Source organism: Alligator mississippiensis, chromosome 12 (assembly GCF_030867095.1).
Source record: "Alligator mississippiensis isolate rAllMis1 chromosome 12, rAllMis1, whole genome shotgun sequence".
Taxonomy (NCBI): Eukaryota; Metazoa; Chordata; order Crocodylia; family Alligatoridae; genus Alligator; species Alligator mississippiensis.
This window is the reverse complement of record NC_081835.1, coordinates 59,337,459-59,362,934: the sequence shown is the minus strand read 5'-3', so window position 1 is coordinate 59,362,934 and position 25,476 is coordinate 59,337,459. Positions and strand designations below refer to the sequence as shown.

General features: G+C 45.8%; 1 protein-coding gene across 1 annotated transcript in view; it reads right to left on the bottom strand.

Moving 5' to 3' along the window:
• ABL1 (ABL proto-oncogene 1, non-receptor tyrosine kinase) overlaps positions 1 to 24,352 on the bottom strand; it is a 96,720-nt gene extending 72,368 nt beyond the window's left edge. The window contains exon 1 of the mRNA XM_006259998.4: positions 23,264 to 24,352. Coding sequence (XP_006260060.2) covers positions 23,264 to 23,399 — 136 coding nt within the window. The 5' untranslated portion in view covers positions 23,400 to 24,352. The remainder of the gene's footprint in view (positions 1 to 23,263) is intronic.
• Between the last annotated feature and the right edge of the window lie 1,124 nt (positions 24,353 to 25,476).

Sequence of the window (25,476 nt, the reverse complement as noted above, 5' to 3'; positions counted from 1 at the left end):
TGCCCAAGGTCACAAGTGAGGAAAGTCAGTTGGCTCAACTAGGATTACAGCCCTGAGATTCTGTAAGTCCCAGGACTTTGCACTGGGCACAGGCTGCAGTACCTGGCCTTCTCTTCAAAAGAGACTCCATCTGTTCTCATGACTTCTGACAGCCCTAGGTACTCAAAATAAGGCACTTCTCTCCAAGAAGCGCAAAGCAGCATTGCCAAAAGCTATGATGAAAACTCAGAGGGCACAAATACGTTAGGAAACTCCACAAACACCGCTAGCCTGCATTTAACACTTTCAGCAGTAGCGTTTGCAAATTCACTTCAACCCACCCGTTACGGAAAAGTGAACTCCGTATGTCATTCACCTAAATATTTTGTTTAACCGAATATTTCGTTTTACTAGAATCTGTTGGGCAACAAATCCTGAGAGATATAGCAAGATTCAGCCTCAGAGCCAGGGGTTCTGCAGTTCCATGTATAGATCAGATACTGAAACACTGTGGGGCCAGTTACTTTGCTGCACAATGTCTCCATTTCCCCATATGGACAAGCAGGCTAAGGGACTGTCAACTGCTTTGCTGAGCCAGTACAAACCACTAGCACAGAGAAGAGCTCTGCTTCCCTGTGCAGCACACTTGCATGAGCTGGCACTTGCACAGCTGCATAGGGCCACAACACCGAGGCACAGATCCCCGATGCTCATCAGCCCCTAGAGACATCACCTGGGCAGGGAGGCCATGCAACCGATAGGTGAAGGGACTTTGCACTTGACACTTGCACTGTGCGCCCCTCACCTTTGTTAACTGCTCTTTCACCAAGAGATGCCATTAACAGGTGCCACTTGCAAAGAGGTAAGTCCAAAACACCCATTCCCTTTTACCAGTGTAAGGGCAGGAATATGTGTTCCCCCCCAAGAACACCAAAATCCTGCAACAAAATGATTCTCCCACTCTGTAGCTGGCACCATTAAGCTCTTCCTCTTGCATGGCTCTCAGCAACCAGGCCCATCAGCTCCAAGTTGCTCAAGTTTATTGATTCCCTAAGACCTTGGCCAACAGCTGTTTCACATTAACTACAAAAGGAAGTGGCCAACTTGGTGACCTTACTGCACATCTGAAATATGACTGCAGAAGAGTGGCAACTGTAATGACCATTGGTTGTTAGGTGCCAGGCACATCTCCGTGCCCTGTACAAACTATAAATCAGCCCAATAACCTCAGATGACGACCCCCACACCCTCCAGCAGAATTTCGACAGGACTATGACAAGGGCTCAGACAAGAAGCTGTTCCCTAGTTTGCAAGCAAACGATTAAGCATCTATCTTGGAACAGGCTCTGTCATGAAGCAGCCGTGCTGAGTTACCACGGTTCGCAAGCATGACCATGAACGAGCCAGGGAAAGCGGGTGGGGAGAAAAAGGCCAAGTTATGTCTGGAATTGGCCTGAGGAATGCAGCAGGGGTCACATTCCAGAGCGGATACCCAGGCATGCCACTCGTTCCAGCCTTCGGTAACTCCTGGACGGAGGTTCCTCCAAAACCCTGGGAAACTCGTAGTAGGCGATGACCTGCACCCACTTGATCTTCATTGTGCTTAGTGCATGCCAAGCACAATAGGAAGAATTAAGTTGATTCTTTGCTGTACCCTCTCTCTTGCAGTGAGCAGCTTGTGAAATGACTGCAACTGGCATCAATCCCACTCTGGGATTTCTCAGGAATATTTTTCTCAGCCATGCTGCGGATGGGGTGTAATTCTGTCCATCCCACTGGCCTCACGCACAATGATATGCTCTCCCCTTGTGTCAAGGTGGGAAAGAAATACTGTAAGAAATCTTCCCATGGGAGGAGGGGGAACCTTCCACAAAATACTTACAAGCTTGATCTTGGTGCATAATGCATGGCAGTCATTACAATTCCCACTCTTCTGCAATCGTATTTCAGATGTGCAATAAGGTCACCAAGTTGGCCATTTCCTTTTGTAATTAATATTAAACAGCTGATGGCCAAGCTCTCAGGGAATCAATAAACCTGAGCAACAGTCCCATAACCACAGTGCAGCTGTCTGCTAGGCTAGGGTAAGATCCCTGCTGTCTGGGCTGTGCAGCGATTACCTGTAATTGCAATATGTATATTTAGTAAAAGTACTCAAGATGCTTCCCAAGCAAATCAGGCAATGTGCCTAAACACTGTCAGCTCATCCATCCCACTGCTGCTCCTTGCCAAGGAGTTAGCAAAGATTCCTGCCACCACTTACTTTAACAGAAATGAATAATAAATGTGGTCTCTTCGACACTAGAAAGGCCCAGTCACCACTGGCGCTTCACTGTGCTGGGTATGGCACAAGCAGATGAAGAGACAGTCTGCCCTATTTGGGGGTCTTGCTATCTTGGCTTCTAGGGTAAGGAAACGATGGCAAATTTCTTAGCAGACTCTAAGGCAGAAACCAAAGACAAACTGTTTGGGAGGGAACAGAGGCAGAAGATGACCTGCTGTGTCTCTTCCAAGGCATGTGCAGATCAACTGGAATGCTGGAAATCTAACATAAGCTGACACTTCATCCTGGGAAAGGCATAATATACCCCTTCAGCTAGACTGTAATCAAAGAAAAGAGCTACATGATGAGAAAGATGCCTGGTGGTTCTGCCACAACCATTTATTTGATCCAGGAAGTTTGGAAATTTGAATCTGCATTTTGCTGGAGCCCTTTCAAAACAGACCCTAACTGTGGGTGAATGGCAGCATTTCAAACAAGGAACGTTGACCCAAGCAAAATTACTGAATCACAACCAAGTGCTGCAGATCCAGAGAAAACAGAACCGCATCCCGCAAAACGTCCCTCAAACCACATTCTCCCCATAAATGCAGAGAGCCTGAAGCTAGCTTTGAGCTCTGCAAGTAGCCTGACCTCAGGCCTGCAGTGAAACTGCTGCAAATTGCTCCTATCAAGATGTCAAATCAAAGAAAGCAAGCAGAATTTGCCATTGTCTGGTTGATATTGCAAAAGCGCCACTGGACCTGGTGTTCCTGAACATTAGCTCTCCCGCAGCGATGGAGCTCAGTGGGCCTACGTTCAAACAGCGACTTTGAAGTTGATGCGTTACCAACTGAAGCAGGTGTGTGGGGACCCATGCTGACTTGCACTTGCTGAAGTTACTGGAGATGACAATGAAGTGGCAGGAAGCTCTTGAGAATAGGAAAAAAAAAATGGGAATGTCAAGAATTGCTAGTCAAAATGAATGACAACCTCGGGCCTTCTTTTTATTAGGGTAATAAGAGGCGCTCTCATTTGGAAACCTTTCCCCGCCACCGCGGCATCATTTTAATATCCTACCAGAAAGGTGCCAAGTGCTTGAATAAATAATATTCACATAACCTGGATGCATCTCAAATAAATGTTGCAGGACATCACTGAGAATATTCTGTACATTGATGTCATCTAGGGACAGCTGGCTGCTATAGGATGATCTAACCCAGATATAATGCCTCTCTGCATTAGACAATGCTCATGCCTACACAAGTAACTTATATTCTGTAAATCTACACTATTCTTTTTGCGGGGAGCTGGAGGAAACACAGGTTGCCATAAGAAACAATACAATGGCGCTGTGCCTGAAGAGGACACACGAACTAGGCTTTCAAGATAGCAAGCAGCACCAGGCAAGGCTAACGGTGTGTCAGAAAAGGAAGCTAAGGAAACATGGGTGAGAGGGCGGGTGGGAAAAGTGAAAGATAACCTTTTAGAAGACAGGGCTAACCTACCAACTCTTCCTCACACAACGTGGGAGTAAAATGCATTGCAACATGCTATCGATGATAGGTTTCAGCCTGTTAAAATGCAGTTTATCACTAAGTGTTTTCCATAAGTCCAGTGTCAATGTCTAACTGGAACGGGAGTTTTGCAGAAAATAATACACGCTTGAAAGGAAACCCACTGGGTCAAACTGCAGCCCTCCTCCAACAGACTACAGCGTGCATACTGGCTGCACCGACTCATATCATTAAAAGGTAAGTGGCTAGTATCCTGACATGCTGGAAGGTATGAAAGCAGGATGGTGATGAGAGCCACAAAAACCCTGCTCCTTCAACAATCATGCAACCAAATCAGAAATAAACCGAGGTTCTTGGGCTGCAAAGTAAGCCCGAAAAGGGACTCCATTTAGCCAGATGAGGGAAACAGATGATTAACCCTTGAACCAACCTCAATTAGAAATAGGGGGCCCATTTTTTCATACATCTCTTACTGGGTGAGCAAGTTTCCAGCACAAAAAACTTAACTCCTTCACTCACCCTCCTGAGAAAAATTAATGGCGTGATGGCAGAGGTTTTTTTCCAATCAACTCCCCAGACTGTGCAGCCAGGCTCTGCACCATTCATCAAGGGAACGGACCATGAGAACAATCAAAAATCCATTAGCAAGCTGCTGCTTGCCTCCCCGGCTGTTGAAACGCCAGATCAAGTGTCAGAGCATTGAGTGGCTTCCATTACTTGAGCAGGTGAAGAGGATCAGGGAATTGTTTCAAACTGATAAGATATTATTACAATTTTCAGCGGTTTGCTAGCACGAAGGCAATCGTTTTCCCACTCCTTTTCTTACGCTTGCTTCTCAGATCTGGGGCAGAAAGTGTCCAGCGTAATGCAAAGCAGAGCAAGGACTGCTTCAGTGCTATCCATCTGCAAACACTTCAAAAGAAAATGAGTTAGGCCACAAAAAGAAACATGAGATTTAACAAAAAAATAAAAAGATACCAGATTCTCTCTCTTGGCTTTCTGGTTTCAGAGCATTTGGAGTTCATGTCTACAAGCTTTATTAATACGAAAATCTGAGCTTTCACCGTTTCAAATTCAGGAGCTAGGGCCTGACCACTGACAAATATTGCAAGACGTGCAATAAGTGGTGAGAATTAGCAACGCTGCTACCTGCTCAAAGAGGAGGCCGCCAGTCAGGATTCATCAGCTGACTGCCTAAGCAGCAGACTGGTTTCTCTAATGGTGTTGTGACAGCGCTGCTTTGTGCATGGGTTATCACAATATGGCAACACACAAAACATATTGAAAGGCAAAACCTTCCCCTGCCTTCCCCACAATCATTCCTCTCCCCTTAGATTAACAGCGATCGAGTCACTTAAGAAGCGGCGCAAACAATCGAGCCAATGTGAACACATCCGTACATAGGAATTAATTTCCCCATACCGTCATTCCAATTCAATTTACAGCGGGTCTGAAAACCTATATATCCACCTGGCACAGTGGTCAGGAAAAAGTTGCTTTGGAATATATTAACAGGGTGCTGAAGAGTGAAATGACTTTTACAGGTTAACTCCATTAATAATCTATAGATTGCTGAAAGAGGATACAGACATTTAAAACAGGGAAACTCTGCATATACCTGGAAGAGGGGGTAGAGGGGGATAAAAAAAATTAAGTATTCTCCAGTGTAAGTGCTTCCAACTACAAGCTGATTCTCATTATCTTTCATCTGTCAAAAAAACAAATTAAAATATCAATCAAATGTAGTGATCCAGGTAGAAACCTCAAACTGCAGCCCTCGCTCAATAGCAGCAATTATTGTATCATTGTTCTCAACTCGTTGAGCTCTTCAAATGAGATCAGAAATGACTACAGCGGAAAGCACAAAATTTCAACAAGAAAAAAACCCCCCCTCATCTTGTGTACCAGAATTACTTCTGAATCAAGACATTTATACCCCTAAAATAGGAAACAATGAAATGAAATTAAAGCTGTCAGCAATTCCATTATCTAACACTGGCCATAAAAACCATTATTGGAAAGGCATTTTTATATTTACTAGACTTTTTTATTTTTAAAAGCAAGAGTTAGTATAAAGTTACGAATTAAATCGCCAACTGAAACAACAGGGCAGAGGTAGGTTCTTCCTCACCAAGACTTCCAAACAAGGGTGAAATGCAGTAAATGCTGCAATAATATATATTTCATTCATATTTTTTATATATATATATATATATATATATATATATATATATATATATATATATATGAATGAATGATACAGCATACGATGCTTTAAAATACTATGTCCATCTCTCACCCTACAAACTAGAATTCAGTTCCAGATGAGTATGGATGACCCCAGGGGTCATTAGGTGGCACCCGTTCTAATTAAGGTTGAATTTATTTCAGATCAAGCCGAGAGAGAGTATCCCATTTTCTAAACACTCACAAGCAAAGATACCTCTTAATCCAAAACCCAACAAAGGCAAAAGGAAGCTTTTCCTCTAAGATATGACTACAACCCTAAAAGAATTACTGAGAACCCACAATGCCACAAGAAGTTAATGGGAGATGCCAGAGCTCTGCTCCTGCGTTTCAGACTCACAAACCAAAAATGGCAAACAGCAGTACCCTTAACAGATGCCCAAGCACCCAAAACACAATCACCAGCCAGTCAAATGATCAAAGACTTGGACCTTGTATTGCAACTGCTTTTTGGGGAGGGCTTGAAACTGTCCCATGCAGATTCCCAATCTCACACAATTCTCATGTCGGGTCTAAGCTCACAGGTAACTTAAATTCTGTCCTTTTGTGGGGCTTGGATTTGAAAACTCATTCCCTCCTCCATAATCTGCTCCTACTTTTTGTCTCAGCATCAGTGTCTGCACATCAATATTGCACAGAAATGGTTGCATGCATGCCTTTTTCGGCTCATTTTGTCCCGTAGCTTCTACTGAATTTTAAGGAAATCATTTCAGATACTGAAGTTATGTCCATTTATGAACACCTGACGTCAGCACGCCAGAAAGTTTCCTATGTTGCAACCTCAATTAAGAAAGAATTTCTTATGGATGCTCTGGAATTTAGCAATGCAGAAGCTGAACTTAACAACGGGGGTACGGTCTTCACCTCCGTCTTTACAGCATCACAGAGCACCAGTTTCATTTGTGGTCTCTAAGCATTACTACAGGAGAAATGTTTAAGACCAATATGCCATGCAAATAAAAAAAAAGAAAGACAATTCTTAAATTTGACAGTTCAAGCACTAAAAAGTCACCACCACCCCTGAGATTTCCACCCCAGTGTTAATTCACACAGTATACACACAGCATATTGCTTTGGCTAGACCTATTCTGTTTGTTCAGTACCACCATCAGCAATACCTGATTTAATCTCTACCCTAATGAACAACATAACCACACTGACACTGGCATTTAATCTTACCTTTGGAATTCACTGGACTGGGGAGAGTTTGATTTTTCAGCCTCAATCTTTTATTACCAGCTTGGGGAGAGGTCGCATTGGAGCCTTCGCCGGCACGGATACATCCTTGTCCACACATGGGTATTTATCCACTTGTATGGACCAGGCCACAGGGCCTTCGATTGCTGGGAGTGAGCGTTTTGGTCACAACTGCTAGTAGTAAACGCTTACAGTATTTTAATCTGAAAACAACTGGGATAGGAGACAGCCGGGTTTTAAAGTTTTGCCAGTGGATATGCGCTCCCAAATGGTTTTACAATGCTATCTGCTAAGATTTTTGCAAATGCTCCCAAAAACATGAACTGTGTTTTTAAAAGTGCAGTGAGTCACGTCCCTTGTTTCGACTCCCAGCAAGTTTGCTTTCAAAAGCAGAAACCCCCAAAAATAAATAAGCTGGAGGACTGCTGGCTTGGGTTATTAGTAACAGGCCACGCACCCTTTCATCTCCACATCATCAGCTGGAGCCCAGCCCAGAGCGGCTGTGATCGAATGGCACTAGCATCTGAAGTTTGTTCTGCGGTGGTTGGGAAATAAACTGTTGGTCATGGCCCGGTTCCTAGAAGACAGATGCCCTCATCACAATCTACCAGCACAAGTCCAGGCAGCGGGTAAATGAGAAGGAACAGATTTCAGTGCCCTCTAACCTTTGAAGACAGCCCCTGTAGGGCACGGGTGCAATATATTCACAAGGAACTGCGGGTAGGTGGGTACTGCTGCGGCCTGGTTGCATGCCCACTTTAAAAACGGAAGACCCTGGTCTGTCAATCTGGCTCCGTTCACAAATGTTAAATTCACGTAAATAAGTCATTTTTAAAAGGAACAAATTAGTTGAGCATAATTCTATAAAGTTATTTCATTTGTTTTTGCTCCTGCTCATTTATTCCAATCTGCTGCACCTTCCCTTGGAGAGGTTATTAGCTCTCTGCTAATGGCCGACAGCACTCATTTAATTCTCCTTAATGAATGTATGACTGAGTAGCGGAAGCCATTATGTAGGGCTTAATAAAGGGCGGGAAGGAATTTCCTAAAATTTATTGCCACAGGCTGCTGCTTGAAGATAAAATAAATGGTAATTGCTTGGAACAGGGAAGAAGAGGATGATAAAACGTCCATAGATATGAGGTTAAAAAAAAAAAAAAAGAAAAAGAAGAAGAAAAACACCCCCAAGTGTTACAAGCCAAAATCTCAAAACCCAAAAAAGCAAAGAATCAAGATGGCCACCTCATACTTTTTTTTTTCTTTTGATGTTTGAGACATTCCCTTTGAACAGGGATTCTGGCTGATGAGCTTGATCTCAACTGAAAGGATTAATTTGTGACACTTGAGAGAGAAGTGTTCACCTACAAAAGAGAAAGAGATGGCATTAATTCAGATGGCATCTTATGAAAGTATGATTTATAGACAGGGACAAGATGGCAGGATCTGAGGATGCTTGGAAGGCAATCTTGGATTATGCAAACAGCTCCAACGAACATGGTTACAGCAAGAAACGGTCCAAGTCCAGCTCCTTCCCATCACCTCTGTCCTTTCCTTTCACCACTGTTTTAGTTTGAGCACAAAAGGAAATAAGGGAGCATCAGACCTGAATGTTATTGTTTCTGCAATCTCTGTTATTGTTGGTAAAAAGAAAAAAAAATCAATAGACTGAATAGAAAAGAAAGGGTCTGTCCTGGTACTCGGAGTGCTTGTCCTGCATTAACGCTGCAATCACTCTGTCATCCTCTCCGTGAACTCTAGGTCAACTCTCAACAACTGGCAAGAACGAAGTGGAAATCAGAGACTCACTCAGTGTAATCGCCTCTGAAAGAAAAGTACAGGTTTTCAAAACTGGGCTTTTTATTATAAAAGCTCACCATTTTTCAGTCTAGCTCCCTCACTCGCTGAACTTCACCCAGACAATATGATCAAGCCATACAGATGAGTCAGAGTGAGAAAAATTTGAGCAATACCTCTGGACCAGAAGGCTGGTTTGTAAGTATGGCTTAGGAGGGTGACTTCCTGCAAATCACTACCAGGGTTACCCTTCCAGTTCACTTACCTCCGACTACAGGATGACTAAGAAAACAGACCACGGGCCAGAAGCAGAGAAATGCATTTTAATTGCAAGAAGCATTGGGTTGAGAGAGCAAGAACTCACCCCAGAGAGAGAAATACAGAACCACCTCATTTATAACAAACCTCTGTGGGACCAGGAGGAAGGTTCATTACAAGAGGGTGTTTGCTATCCTAGAGTTAGGCAGCGTGTTGCATCTTCATGAAAGAAGCGGTTCCCGATATTGAGATTCTTAAGAAGTGGAGGGGTTGTCATGAGGTTGCGCTGTAATGCAAAAGCCACACACGCGGGTCCGTGAGCCCTACCCAAATACAATAAGGGACCTAACAACTGGCTACACAGAGCCAGAGGAAGCAGCAGCAGGTTGAGTGGGCAAGTCATCCAGTTCCCTTGATACCAAGATGACAGGGGAAATGAAGGGAGCCCCATCCCACTTCCAGCAGCCAGTCAATGCACCCAGTAGCTTGAAAAGTAAAACCTTTCCCACTGCCTTTGATCATCTTAAATGAGTGAGAAAAGGGGGCACAAGCTTAATTTCTCTTCTAAATCTGCTGTGGGGCACTTGAATGCAAGCCAGTAGCTTCTACAGCAGGTGACAAGAAATGAAACATTTTCCTTTTCTAGACAAGAAGTTTCTTTCCTTCACCTGGACAATAGGATTTTTCATAGCTCTGGAGGGATAAAAATAGGAAAATAAGTGGCCAACCTACAGAGAGGAGATAAATTGGAGGACAGAAAGGAGCTGCTCCAGGAGACAAAGCAATAGTTTGGAAAAAACAGAGAAGACATAAGAGAGAAGAGTGGTGAGGAACTGCAGGGCAAGCGTGAAGTATCCTTTACCTAAGCAGGGGCAATGCCCTGTAATTCGGGAGGGACTGGGAAAAGCACAGTAATGTTCACAACCCAGCTGAGATCAGGGAAGAAAGAAAAGGCTGGATGCAACAGCCATTTGTTTTTTCAGCAACAGCACAGGCTGTCCATTGCTAGTGCGGGCAAGATCCAGCTGTGTCGGGGGAAAGAGTAGGTGGAATAGGGCAAAGCAGGAATCAAGGACCCCGGGTCATCATTTTTATCTGTGGAACAGAACATATCAAAATAACAGGCAGCATTATCATCCAGGCTGGCTCGTAACCACCCACGCAGCAGGAAGCAGGACAAGCGCTCTGGAGAGAAGCCCTGAACATTTCCTCCCTGCTCCCTCCCGCCCCTCTCTGCCTTTTACTTCTTTGTGCACCTCAGGAAACATCCCAATGCAAAACGGTCTTCAGAAATCGGGGTCCCCAAACTGAACCTTTTCAAATGCCCCAAACACCACTTAAAAGAAAAATCAATGTGCAGAGAAGCAAATATCGGAAGCATTGTTAACAACCGGATCTAATGCATTAGGAGTCAAGTTCAGCTTCAGCCATAGCGACGGTCTACATTCAGGAGAAAACTAAGGCTGGGCTTCCTGCAGCGAGGTGTCCACAGAGGCAGAACCTGGTGCCTGCACAGAAAATGGACTTTAATGGGACTTGCACCCAGAGAGATCTGCAGAGAACACGTGCTCTCAACTGCAAAATTGGGCTCACGCCTGGTATAAGAGGAGGGGCAGCAGGTCCAGCCTAGCGGAGTTGGGCAGAGAGGATTTCCACAAAACCTTGCCATCAGGCTTGCTCAGACTGCTTCACTTATTGACATCAAATTCACAGGGGGTGTTTTGAAGGAAGAGGACTTAAGTAAGCAACTGTCTTGAGTTTTTCAGTCCGAGGGACATTTATCTGGCTGTGGTCTCTGGAGACAGCAAAACTACCACGTGTTCTGCAGCTGCCCTAAAATAAGGCACCTGCTACAATAAAGGGGCAAGGAAAAATACTTGAAGTTATAACCTCCTTCGTGTCACAGTGCACTGCCGAAAAGGCACAGTGGCTTAGAGTCAGGTTAGTAGCTGGCACAGTTCTTCAGGCAAGGAGTGGGTTTGTGGTGCTGTATACCAAGGATGGGGACATCTGGCTCTGAGACTAGGGTTAAGGTGTATGATTGGGTCAGGGAGATCTCTACCAGCTACTAGCTGACCCCTAGCCAAATGTACCCTTTTAAACAACCCCAAAACCATAGCTTGGAAAGCCTAAAAAAAACTCCATCCCAACCTCTAGCACAAACCCTAGCCAAAACACAGAGCCCTACCAGCCACACTCCTTATACAAGTATGGTGGTCCATACTCTACCCATAGAGTGCTGCAAGCCCTAGCTGCTGCAACACTAAACCTACCCACAACCTTATCCCTAGTCTGGAGAGCCCAACCAGTAAACCTAGACCACTGAGCCTTAAATATCACAGCCTTAATCCCAGCCCAGGGAACCCTGTCCATCCCACATCTAACCCTCCCTCTTTGGGCCCTAGCATCTCTAACCCTAGCAATACTGGCCTATAAGTCTTACTGTAACTCTGCTACCACTCACACTAGTATCCCTAACGCTAACGTCAGGACCTTTAATAGGCCCACGGTCCAGAGAGCCTGGCTACTAGTTATCCCAACTCCAGTTCAGCCACAAAAAAAAAAATCTACCCTTTATCAACAGACCGACAACTTTCCGCCATCTCTGCCATGACTCACTGAGACCAGGGTGATGAGGCAGTCTTGCAATGGGATGATTCAAAGCCAACTAGTGGCCATGAAATGTATATCATACCAAGGACTTCAGATCATCAGGTCCTGAAGTCAAGCTAAAAGTCCACCACATCCTAATATGGAAACACCGCAGCTTGTAGGGCTGTCTCGGCCAGAGAGCGTGGGCTCTGTGGGTGTCTGTGTTTTACCTTGACCTGTGCGTATGCAATGCCTTTGCTATTATGTAAGGCTGAATGACGTGAACTTGGCCAAAACGCTGTAACACTCAGCTACTGGGGGAAGTTAAGAGACAGAGATAAGAACTAGACGCTCTGGCTTTTTGTGTTCTCACCTTAGTCGCTTATTCACTATATTAAACAGAATGTAGCCCTTGCATAATTGCGCCTTTTGCTTCTTTCAATACTTACCTGACACCAAATGCAGTGTCGATCTTTCCTTTAATGTTCTTCAAATCTCGTGTCCTAGGAAAAGCTTTTATCTGGGCTGTGAAGTTCCCAACTGCTATTGAGTGATGTCTGGCTTATCACTCCCACAACAGCTCGTCCGCTGAAATGACTTGCAATGCCTGGGCTACGCAGAGTCAACCGCTAATTACAGAAACCCAAATGATTATACAAAAGTGTTCAAAGCCAGCACTTGCCTCCAAAAATCCCACTATTATTATTCTAATCTACCCTCTGCATGGCTCAGGAGATTATCTGCTTAAATAAGAAATGTTATTAACATTGCAGATGCTGTTAACCAGTCTGACGGGCTTTATAGCTCCGGACTTCTTCAGTCCCATTTTTGCAGCAGGTTCCAAGCAAATTCTCCTGTGGTGAGCAGCAAGGAAGACAAAGGCTATCGAACACTATCCCGGTCCTCCAACAAAACCCTGCTGCTTTGTCTCCACTCTGCAGAGGAAGCAAGGAAACTAAAGGTACAATTAGTTTCAGCCTGGACTTGGCTGTACTGGAGAAAGGACTCCAAAACCACTTTCACAGCATTGGAATGGCATAAACCCTACTGATAAAATAGCTTTTTTTCCCCTCTTTTGGATAATGAGTATGAAGGGCTGAATAACCAATGACTGTTCCCTCTCTGACAGCAAAGCAATGATTATTAAGTACTTTAATTACTCCAACACCTCGAGAAGGCACAATGGGCGATAGCTGGGCAGTGTTTATTAAAAAAAATGGACTGTACGTAACATGAAAAGTATGTAGGTACCACTTTTAGCAGAATCAACCACAAGTCTTGAATACATAAAAATGAGAATAAAAAAAGAACCTTAAATTCACTCCCCTTTCCCAGTCAAATAAGCTATAATTTTAGAAGAAATTATCATTTGGCTTTTAATTTGATACTTTTCACTGGAGCATGCCAAAGGTATTTGCAAACATTAAGTATACCCAGATAACACTTCTTTCCCTAATAGCCACTGCAATCATTCTGGCTGAACTGAAACGTACCTTTTAAACCAACGTTACACTTGGAGAACCATACAGAGAATATGAAGAAGGCTTACAGCTAGTAATAATAATGGACAGGCTCGCTCAAGTGTACATATTTATAGCCCAAACTGCTCTGCTGAATACATTAGTTTCTCTCATTATGACAACAATTCTCCCACCCAAAAGACTTGAGTAAGAGGAGAATATTCCAAGGATACACAGTTTAACTTCTGTAAGGTCATAAAAGAGCATGATTAGGAATGCAACTCTGATAATATTTTTGCTGTCACCTTAATTATGATAAAACTTCTGACGTTAAGTCACTATTAATAGTGCAATTAGATACCAAAGGTTGACTTCTGCAGTAGCTACATTCCTGCCATCCTGGAGACAAACGTTTAAATCTTCAGAATTGCCGAAATATTTAAACCCATCTCACGTTTCAAGAATATTCACCTCCTGCACCTACGGTACTGAGGGACCACAATACATGAAATATAATATACACAACTTAGAATTAAACTGAAAGAGATATAATACTTTAACAGCCAGTTTAACGTAACTGAAAAGGGAGGGGAGGAAGATCCCATGCCAGCCACAGCAACCGAACTGAATGCAGTGCTGGGAAAAAAAAAAAAAAGCTAACCCACACAGTATGTGTTACCTCTGTCATTTAAAGCAGTGGTTCTCAAGCTTTTTTGTACCAGGACCCACCTGTAAACCCCGATGGCCAGTCCTGACCCAGTGCCCCTCAATCCTGACCTGCTGCCCTGCACCTCAATCCCCCCCGGTGTATGGGGCAGAGGGTACATGTGGGGGGCTGGAGCTCTGCCAGCCTGCAAGGAAAAAGGCATGGTTTCCCACATTTTTCTCCTTTAAAAGGAGAATCTATTTTTAAAGTTTGTTCACAACCCTTTCATATATTCTTGAGACCTGCTTTTGGGTTGCAAACCACAGGTTTAAAAACGCTGGTTTAAAGCACAGAAGAATGGACTTCTGTGGGGCAGAGGTAAGATCCTCCTCCAAACAGCAAAAGCACTGGGCTTGCAAAACCTGCAATGCAACTATTCAGTCATAGAGGGGGAGTGAAAGGGACTGGTCGCCAGAAAGGAGATTTAAAAAGCCACGATTCAAAGGCTTTAAAACTAATGATATGAGACTTTAGGTTCAACAGTTCTATAATAGTTTAGTGCATCTTAAATAATTCAACAATATTAGAGTGAGAGAGAAAAAACATGACTGCCTAGCCTCTTTCTAACCCTGCACAGTGATTTCTACCCCAAATCCTAACACTAGCCCCAGCTACCACCCAAATTATGTCCCTCTTTATAAAGGGCCAAGGACTATTTTGTCGAAACAGGAATCATTTCAACTCCTATGCAAGATCCAGAAAAGACATCTAGTGGCCAAAGGATCATACTGCTGGTTTTTTAATTTCTTGCAGTTCATTTAAAAACAAAAAATAATCACAAAAGGTTAAATAAAAAGTGACACCTAGAGTTGACTTTTCCATACAACATCCCCGCTGATAATTGCTGCAGCCGTACCAGAAACCGAGGCTATCAAGAATATAACATGCGGCCCCTTATTGGCTCATTAGGCAGATCCGGCAGTCAGCAGAGATGGCCTTTTGAAAACATGCAGCTTTAACAAATAAAAAAGGAAGCACTTTCAGGAAACCTGAATGGCTTCCAAGTTAACACTGTTGTGCCTTTATGCCTTTATTAGGCTGATACCCACAGCTTTGACAAAACTGCAGCGCCAGTTCTTGGAACAGATAAGGGACTGCCAGTGATTTAGTGGTGCGGTGATTCCTATACCAGTTTGTACCAATTTCATTTCTCCTTTGCAAATCAGTAGTTTTGGGTGTGCAGTAACAGGTTGACACAGTTAACGGATGGCTTTCTCCTTCAGCCCCTTACATGGCAGATGGGTGCAGTAAATAGCTTCCCCTGGTGCAGCATTGACATGAGGAGACGCAGGGAGCAGGCACAATGGCCTTCACCCTGCCAACTGCACCTCAAATCTGACAGGCAGGAAACAAAGCAGGTCAGGGAAGGGGGGGATCCCGCATTTCGGTCAACTTTGCCATCTCAAAAGCCAGATGTTGAGCATGTGCCACCAAGAGGCAGCAGGCACGGAAAATGTAATGTGGTCTTAATCATATACATTCCCAGAGACCACAAGCCTGTTCTTTTTTTTCTTTACGTCAAGTTAAGAGCACACATCAGAACAAGGCTGGGTACAGTTGAGCTTTCAGGAGAGAAAGGCACTAACAAAGATTTGCTGTACAGATGAGACCGTGGAGCATGATATGGAGAGCGCTTTAATTTGATGGAATTGACATAGCGGTGATAGGGTAGGAGAAAGACATGGTCCAAAACACAGTTCACTGCAGCACTATAATCCAAACAGATTCAAAAACAAAAGGCTTCAGATAGTGATAATACAACCACCTTGGTTCTTTACTACTAGGCATTAATCATCTCTAATTCAATTCCATTTGCTAAGTGAAATCACCAGGGCGGAGACAATGCAAGACAGATGGGAGGTCTCTAGCAGCACAGGCTGAACTCCAACCTCATCTCCAGCAGACAAGATCAACTGCACTGAAAACGGGGGAATTAAACTACTATAGGACTGCAAGAACAGACTCATGCTTTTCCCCACACAGAACAAGACTCCAGGGAGACGCATCACAGAAAGCAAACAAGAAAAGCAAAGGCCAGGCAGATGTTACTTTGCACAGCAGCCTGATCTTAAGGAAACTGCATTCAGAACTCTGTCCTGCCAACAGGGATGCCATCTAGACCATAGTTTCTCAGCCATACGCATAACCCTGGGGGTATGCAAGACACAAGCAGGGGGTATGTGGGTACCCCAACACTCTCTCTTTCACTCTTTTCCTCTCAAAACTATGGCAAAAACATTGGTGCACCGCACATAAAAATAATAAGTAATAATTTGGCATTCAGCCCTCCTAGCTTTGGGCAACATCACTTCTAGCCCAGGTACATACCTGAGTTGTGCACCCCTGGTTTAAAAGGTGGCAACCCTCTCCACACCAGATCAGACATCTGTCATATCACGGCCTTACATTACTCTGTAAATATAAAATCCCCCAGAAAATTGAGTGTTGGGGTACTTATTAACATTTTCAGAAGTTCGGGGGTACTTGCTACTTAAAAAGGTTGAGAAACACTGATCTAGACAGAGACTCTAAGAAAATGTTGGTACAGAAATCCTCTTAGAGCAGTCAGCAGAGTGCCAAAAACACCTGCAACCTCGACCTGTAAAATGTTGGCATGCCAGGGGAGTCACGAGGGGTCCGATCTTTGTTGTGGCACCGCAGCCCTGGCCCCTTCCCTGCCATCTGCCCCAAGGCACATGTACCAAGCAAAATGTCTGTGTGCACCATGCTCTGGCACCCATGGTGGTTGTCTATCCCTGTCCTAGAGCATAAAATTCAGCAGTGTGGGAGGATTTGTACCAGATGCATACAACTTCCACCAGCTTGAACAGATGTTACACTGAGCATCCAAAAGCAAAACCTGGGTGAAACTCAGATGTATAACAAAGAACAATCATGAACCATAGTGGAAAAAACTTGGCTTTTTGGAGTTTTGGTTGCTAAAATTCTTTGGCTGCTCATTAGTTCTGCATCTTCCTTCAAATCAGAACTGCATGTTATTTGGCAAAGGGGCTGACAACTCCTACAGTTTAATCCGACTTCCACCAAGGCATAAATAAGATTTGAGAACACAAGGAACAAAACTTAAGCAGTAGCTACTGGAAGTCCCCCTGTAACTTCTGATTAAGCTGGTTTGTACATCCATACAGCAAACCTCCTCAGCTATTCACAACAGATCTTTTTATACCTCTTTTTCTAAGACTTATTGCTACTTGCTAGTGTGCAACAGCAAACCAGCCTCACAAAAGACTATTGGATTGAGACACTGGCTCTCTTTATACTGGTATCAATAGATACTGTACATAAAATGCAGCCCCCCTCTGCCAAAGAGACAGTGGAAGGCAAGTATGAAACAATAATAATTCTCAGAGAATGCTGTTTTCAGGAGTATATTTGCCTTTACTGTATTAACCTTTGTTTGTGCCTGTATTAACATACATTAGTCAGAACAAAAGAAGAAATAAAAAATACCCCATAACATACTGAATGCAACCTAGCATGTGGTTGGCACCATCCTAGTGTGGCTGCAGCACTACACACACACACCGAGTACCATCAGCATGACTGAAATCCATTCACAACCCCACACTAGATTTCAAAATTCTCCATGGATACAGCAGCATAGGATAGCAGCTTAATCAATTTTCTTGCCACATTGCACAGGTCTTCTGGAAAACTCAAGTCTTGCAAACTTAAATAGGAATGCAGATGATCTGCACTCAGTTAATCAGTCCTTGTTTGACATCTTGTCGCCAAATACTAAAAAGAAGTCATGTTTACAGCCACAAGCGATAGCTTTGACATGAGGATGCAGCAGCAATAAGAAGCGCCGCATCTAGTCTATACATTTTACATTACTGTCTGGAGGCCCGACAGAGAGAAAACTCATTGTTCTAGGCACTGTACAGAGAGAGACTGTCACCTCCTTGCGGCAGGACAATTCAGACAAACAAAAAATACACAGGATTCATGGTGGGACAGAGGCTCAGGAAAGCAAGAGAAATTTGCCCAAGGTGACACAAAGGCAGTGGCAAAGGCTGGGATGTAACATAAAAGTCCTGACACTGTCTGATGCTCTATCCACAAGAACAGCTCAGCTCCCTGCCACACAAGGCTGAAGCTTTTGCATTTTCCCTTTAAGATCACTAGTTTGTTGGCCGATTCTGAAATGCACGGGATAAGACGACCACTTGCAAGCATTCATTTCCATTCTAAAAAACTGCATCCTCCTCTTACCTCCCTGTGCTGATTTTCTCATGTGAGATTTCTAGCAAAAAAGGGTGAATAACAAGAATGTAGACGCAGTATAATGTATTAATGAAAGCCTGGCACTCCAGCAATGACCCCGCCGTCATCATGAAAGAGACGATCTGCTTGAGCACAGCCAGTTATTGGAGATTAGCCAGTCTGCAAAACAGCACAGTTTTTGCCCAGGAAAAGGATTAGCCATTCCCCATTACCTCCTTCTACGCCAATGACTGGAGAAAAACATTTTAGCTGCTCTTGGGGCTCTTTCCTAACCTATTCTAAGCCTAGCTGAAGTGGTGTAGAGGGAGGTTAGTGAAACCTACTGAGTATTTGGTAGCTGGAGCAAGACAACTGGAGCAGAAGCTTTGTAGGATAGATGGGATCAATGTAGGATAGATGGGATAAGTGTAGGATAGATGTAATCAGAGTCAGCAGACAAAGCCAGCTTTGGGGTGTGGCATACACGAGGACAACCCTGTGTTAGTATTAACAGCATATGAGATTTGGCTGCAGAGCCAGTGCTCTCAATGCTGGTCCGGGTGCCTCAGCACCACCTAAACAAGTATGGAAATTACAGTTCAGAAGCTGCCAATTCTCCAGCCTAAGAGGGCAAGTGCAGTTTATCCTCCCAGAACACAGGATGGAAGTGGTACAGGCAAACTTCAAATAATGGACTTGCACTGAACAGACATTAAAGGTACAATCCTAGGTGAAAGGTCTGAAATGGAATCAGCTGAAGCAAAGCAGCTCCTTTTAAGCCTCAATTTCTGAAGCTGACAAGCAATCAGGGGGCTGGTCCAAAGAGGAACAGTGCCAGGAGAGATGCAAGATTGCAACTACCTGGGGCTTTCCCATTTGTTAGTTTGCCTTTATGAGACTGTTTCTCACGTGAAAAGGGCCTTGGGTGAATGTTCCCATACACGGGCAGCAGGCACCTCAGCAAACTTCCCCTCTCTCAAAAAGATCCTAAAGCTGGAAGGCACGACCAGAAGATTTTATCATTACTACCTGCTCCAGACCAACCAGTCTCCAAAGCTGGATTCTATCCCGGCTCTGCCTTTAAGGCCAATTTTGATAGCATCACAACTGAAACAACGAACAAAATAAATACACATCATGAAATCAAGTTGTTTGCTATGCAGGAGCATAAACTTCTGGAAAGAGAGGAAATGAAGATGTAATTAGTGCTCACACAGCTGTGACACCAGCATGTTTGAGCCCTGCCACAGGACACCTGTGACACACACTATCGCTGCCTCCAAACAGGGCCAAATGTAAGGAAGTAGTCTGCCCTGCCCCTGCCCTGCTCCACGGCGGGTACATATCTGCTTCACTCTCATACATGCCTTTAGCACCAGACTTTCACTCACCCCCCACATGCATCTCCCTGCTGACAAGCCCCATGGAAAGACCACCTCTACACTCTGCTATGAATTCAACCTGTGCACCAGAAGCACCACAACCTCTATCCTTCAGTCACACACACAGGGATCAGATGCAAGTCATACTACTCTCCCTTCTAACTTGCCTCATGTCAATCACAGCTGCGCCAACAAATCCCTTCAGTCCATAAACACTTAACACAGTAAATGTAGCTCAGGCACTTGCCAATGATTCCTGTTGATTAGTGCCAATGTGAGGGGAGGCAGAAGGCTAAAGCTGCATCAGGGTGGACCTCACCTCTATTTCCAGATTTTCAGAAATCTGAACTTGAACCAGGAGCTGAGCTACTTTGGTGCAAATTACAACAGCTGGACGGCAGCAGTTCCCAGACAGCTTTGAGTTTCAAACCACATTGCTGCCTGCAAAGCCCACTTCTCTGGGGTACAGCACTGCAAATACTAGCATAAGCAATTCCATTTCTGTCAAGCTCATGACCTCATAAACTGTAACTCCTCTTAGGGTCACACCCTGCAGTTTGGGGACCGCTACCCTAGGGATACCATACTCTGCACTAACTCTGTACTGCCACCTTGCTCCCCCACCCCAAAACTGCCAGCTTTATCATGGGCACAACTTAGCTCTGAAAGTGGTTCCATTGATTTCAGTGGAACGGCGTATAAAAACAAGGCATTACCCACTCTAAGGCTGAAAACCACAACATATATAAATGCTTGTCTAACATGATGCTGTTCTTCCATGGTCCATGTACACTAACTTGAAACCTCTGTCTATATTTTTACCCTTAGCTGTTTTTTATGACACACCCCAAACAAGCACTGGAATTTACATGAGGATGGAGGCAAAAAACAATACAGCCACCAACTTGTTGCCTGCTGCTTACAATGCAAGCAAGTTCAGTAAATTGCCTGTTGGTTAAATCAGTGGTGCCCAACTCATCTGGCCCCGTTAGCTGGATGGTGGCACAGGGCCAGATCTGATGGGCGGAGTGCGTCTGTGAGGCAGATGAGTGGCACAGAGCCAGGATGAAGCCCTGATCTGGCACGTAGAATTGTGTCATCAGCCCCAGAGCTCCCTGCAAGTCCAGAAATCTGGTGGCAGGACAAGCCGTGGCAGCGCCAGTTGCCACACCTCCAGGAACCAGGGTAATTAATGCAGCCACCGCTCCCCCCGCCACCAAATTTCCAAACCAATGGGGAGCCCTGGAGACCAGACTCTGTGAGCTGTACCTCACCCCTGGGTTAAATGCATAAATTGCCTAAGTGCAGAGGAACTCTTTAGCCTCACTGCTTTGTGACATACCTGTTCAGTTTAACTGCACAATTGGAGAGAGGACTAAAGTAGTCTTAAATTGACACAGTCAATGCCAAGGCTACTATTAGAGACATCAGGTCATCTGAAAAACAAGGTAACCAACTTCAGTGAGGTGCTTATAGCTATGGGCAGGCTGTCCCTGTAGTAAAATCATTGTTCCCATTGAGTTGGGTATGTGCCAGTACCAAGGCTATGCTCTTAAATAGAGTGTGCTGTATAATGAAAATGTTAAAGAGCAACTACTTAAAACAACTGTGATTTTGAAGAATTAGAATCAGATTTGTTTCCATAAAACATGACCTCCAGCTGTGTCTCATGAATAATATTTTAAATATTAATTATTCTCTGTTCAGAAACCAAGAAGGCAGTAAAGTTGGATGATAGCACGTTTTCTTTTAAAAGGCAAGAATCACAATTTGAGAACGATAAGGAGCACCAAAGACTACTACCAATTCCTCCTTGCTGGTTTGTTTCCCAAGAATGGCATGCAATTCATTCACAGAACAGTGTTTTGTAGGTCAGGTTTCAGCCAGGAGCTTTTTAAACAGCCTTAACCCATAGCAGAGATGAACAGAAACAGCAGAGCAGACTTAACTATTGTCTGTGTTGATGAGAGCCTCTTCAGATACTCAGAAGAGAAGCTTTCCCTCATGTGGGTAAGTGAGACCGTACTTCTGCAATCCCTTAACAGATGTACTAGTCATGATGGCCTCTTTCAAGTTATATTCTTTTTTTAATTAGGACACCAAGGTCTCTGGTGGACATATGGAGTATGGGTATCATAGATACTCCTTTTCCTTGCAAATGTGCTAGGCTCTCCTGACCTCAGGTCATCCTGGCAAAAAAAGTTACCATCTGTCTACTCCTGTTCGATGAGCAAAAAGCAGGCTTGCTGCCTTGTCTGGCAGATCAAAACCCTGAAGCTGGGCAGAATATTGCGTTGCTTGTAGTTAAGTGCTTTGTTGCTCACTCTGGCCCATCTGACCTTGAAACTGTCTCGAAAAGCACAGAAGCAACAGAGATGGGGAGGGTGCACTTGTTTTTCTTTTTTCCTTTCCAAGGTACTGAAGCCTTGGCTTGGAGTGTTCTCATAGCAAGAACATGCCACTGATAAGAGGGCTGGGTCAGCTCCGCTATTGCCTAGCTTTCCACGGTTCAGCTTCAGTTAACAAACAATTGCTGTGCAGTGATCAGGCAGGGAAAAATAAGTTAGTCGGGACTACTCTGATTGGTTTTAACATGTCAGTGTATCTGCAGCATCTCCTGCTAAGAACCCTATTGAATTCTTTGGTCCCATTGAAAAATTAAAATCACATAATAAAGCCATTTACCGAACAAACCTCACTCCGCAGACTTCATTTTCACATCTTCACCTAGTTTGGTCTTTTCTGAGAAGACAAATCTAGCAAAGTTTTCTACTGGACAAGGATGATAATGTTACTTTATTCAGCATTTTTACCCAGACAAACATGGTCGTGATCTGTTTCTTGTCAGAAAGCCGTAAGTAATGAGAGGTCTTAAAAGAAGCGAAGAATTCAAATGAAGTGCTAGACAAGTGAGGAACAGTCTAAAAGTTTCTTTCTGCATCCATCTTTTAGAAGGGGCCCTATTACCTTAAAATTTAGTCAGCCAAAAAATCTAAGTTCAAATGATGAGTTATGGATATTATCACCCTCTCCCCCAGGCTGCACTGACCATTGGCTGTCCCGTGACTGGGTGCACAGCGCAGTCGTACAAAGTCCCTCAAAAGTCACTGTCCTGAAAGCAGGTCCATGTGTGCAGAGCCCTATACCTACAGGCATCGTCACACCAGGAGACTGGCCTAGCTGGTGACCCAGAGGAAATGAAACTGAGAGTGATGTCCATTCACAGGGGAAACGCACACATACACACGCTTCCAGGCATCACAAACATACCCACAGAAGTGACAGCCTACCTTCTAAGCACAATCAGAGGTTCACAAGGACACGTATTACCAAACTAGTTCATGTCCTTTAAATACACAAGTGAAAGGATGCAAAATATTCTCTGACCTTAGAGGAAAAGACAGATTCTCTTTTTTAATTTACTAAGAAGCTGCTTTCCCTGCATTTAAGCTTTATAATAATGCTCCCTTCTCCAAGCCCACTCATCAGTCACGCAACTGGGAAACAGCAATTGAACATGCCAAAATATTCTTAGGCACTAATCACGCATAAGCAGCAAAAAACCTTGACCTCTGCTTTTTTTTTTTAACCCCTTCAACAAGCCAATAGTGCGCTGTAGAGGCCAGGTCAATTCAGCCCCTTACCATGCTCCACGAAGACATTGCAGTGAGGGCCTCCATGCCTGGATGACTCCTTCTTCCCTGCTCCCTTGATGAAGTGCAGGGCAGGCAGACTCGGCCTCCTTTGGTCCCCAAGAACTTTTCCAGGCTGTTGCCCCATAAAGTAACGCTGGGCTGCCGCTCCCAGGACCAGAACGATTCGGACACAGACAGCCCCGATCTTCCAGGCTGGGAGTTTTGCAGGAAAACGAGACGACCGAGGAGCAGGGGGCTGTGTTCACACCATCCTCCAAGCAAGTCACTTGAGGCGGAGAGTTCAGTCAGGTGCACCCGTGCTCCCGACGCTCAGCGAGGCCGTGCGGGTGGCTCGACGTGAAACCGTGCACGGTAACGAGATTCAGGAAGGACAACAGGGCTTACGGAAGCGTCAAGGGGCCCGTCTACAGCGGCTCGTCCGCCCGGTGGGACGAGAACGAGTTCATCTCGCCGAGCACCAGTCACCCAGGGCAGGAGACGGTCATTCCCCCGCAGTCCGGGTCCGCGTTTCTTTTTTTCTTCCTTTTCTTTTGCATAGCATTCAGTGAGAAAGGCCAAAAAAGAGGTAAGGAGAGTGGGCGGGAGGGGGGGGTGGCTTCAAGTATTGGGGGGCGCCAACTCGGTCACACCAGGCTCGTCGTCCCCGAAGCGACCGCGTCGGACGCTGGCCCACGGCTACCTGCGCCACCAGTGCCTCGTGCTCATGGCGGAGCGACGCGGCCGGGCCCCCACCCTGCCCCGCTCACGAGGGCCGCGGGGCGGGCGGTGGGGGCCATGGGCAGGTGGCGGGGGGCCGGTTTCGGCAGAGGTGGAGCCGGGGACGCTGGGCCGGCTTCATGCACCCCTGCCCGTGGGGGGGTCACCCTCACACCCCAAGGAGGGGGGTTGGGTCTGGGGCCACACAAGGGGGGGTCAAACCCCAAATGGGGGGGTTAAGGCAGAACGAGGGGCTCAAACCCCAAAGGGGGCTCAGACCCCAAAAGTGGGGGGGGGGGTCAGGCGGGGGGAGGGGCTGCGACCCCAGGGGGCGGGGGAGGGGCACGGGGCGGGGGCGCTGCCCGGAGCGCAGCGGCGAGAGCAGCTCCCGGAAGCCGCGGCCCGGCCGCTTCCGGCCCCGCCCACCCCGCCCCGGGGCTGGCCGAGGGGCGGAGCCAGCGCGGCAGCGGCGTGCCGTCACCAGGCCCCGCCCCCCAGCACCCTTGAGGAGGCGGGGGCAGGCGGGGCTGCACTCGCCACTCGAGCTGTGGCGGGGTGCGGTCCGTCCCAAGCGCGCAGGAGAGCGGGGTGATAATGCAGCTCCGTGCGCTTCCCGTCCTCTGCCATGACCCCTCGGGTCCCTCCCGCCTCCGCAGTGCGTCTGTGCGCATGTGCCGCAGCGCCGCCCGAGCCGGCTCCGCACCGGGGGCCCCGTTCCCAGGTGGCAGTGGTGCCAAACCAGGGATGCTGCCACCTCAAGTAGTCCTGGAGGGGGGCCCCAACTCGAAAAGTTTGCGAGCCGCTTCTCCAGGTGCTTTGTGACCAAACCCTTCGACACACAGTTGAGCAGGACCTATTCTGTCTAGCCCAGCGGTGGGCAACATATGGCCCTAAAAAATTAGAAAATTAATATTTATTAATATTTATTTGCTCCTAGCTGCCTGTCAAAGATGACAGGAGCCAGGGCCGGTAGGACCCAGAGGAAGCTAGTGGCAGGACCCAGCAGCAAGGTTGGCCCAGCCCTTGCCCCCCTGCCTAGCAGAAGTTTCTGGCCTGGGAGCCTGGGGCTGTTCCTGCTTCGCTGCACGGGGAAGGGAAATGCAGCCCTCAACAGTTTGCCAAAACTCGGTAAGTGGCTCTTCACCCAAAATAATTGCCTGCCCCTGGTCTAGGCGCAGTTGTGATGTACATGTTCGCCTGAATGATGGTCACCTGTTTTGACTCCAGTCGTTTGCCAGCATTCAGACCTTGCGCATTGTTTCCAGCAAGAGGAAAAGCCGAGGAGACAGTTGTTTCTTTGATGCAATCCAGTTGATTTATGAAGAACATCCTCAGAGTCCTGTTTTCCAGGACACAGCTGGACAGTTGCTTTGCTAACAGGTCTAGGCCTCTCTGCAGCCAGCACGCCACCCAAAAGCTTCCGCCACTGAGGCTTAGATCACGTAGGTTTCTCTGCTGCCTTCTCTCTCCGACTCCCTGGTGTTTCTGCCGCTCCCCTTCTCCCT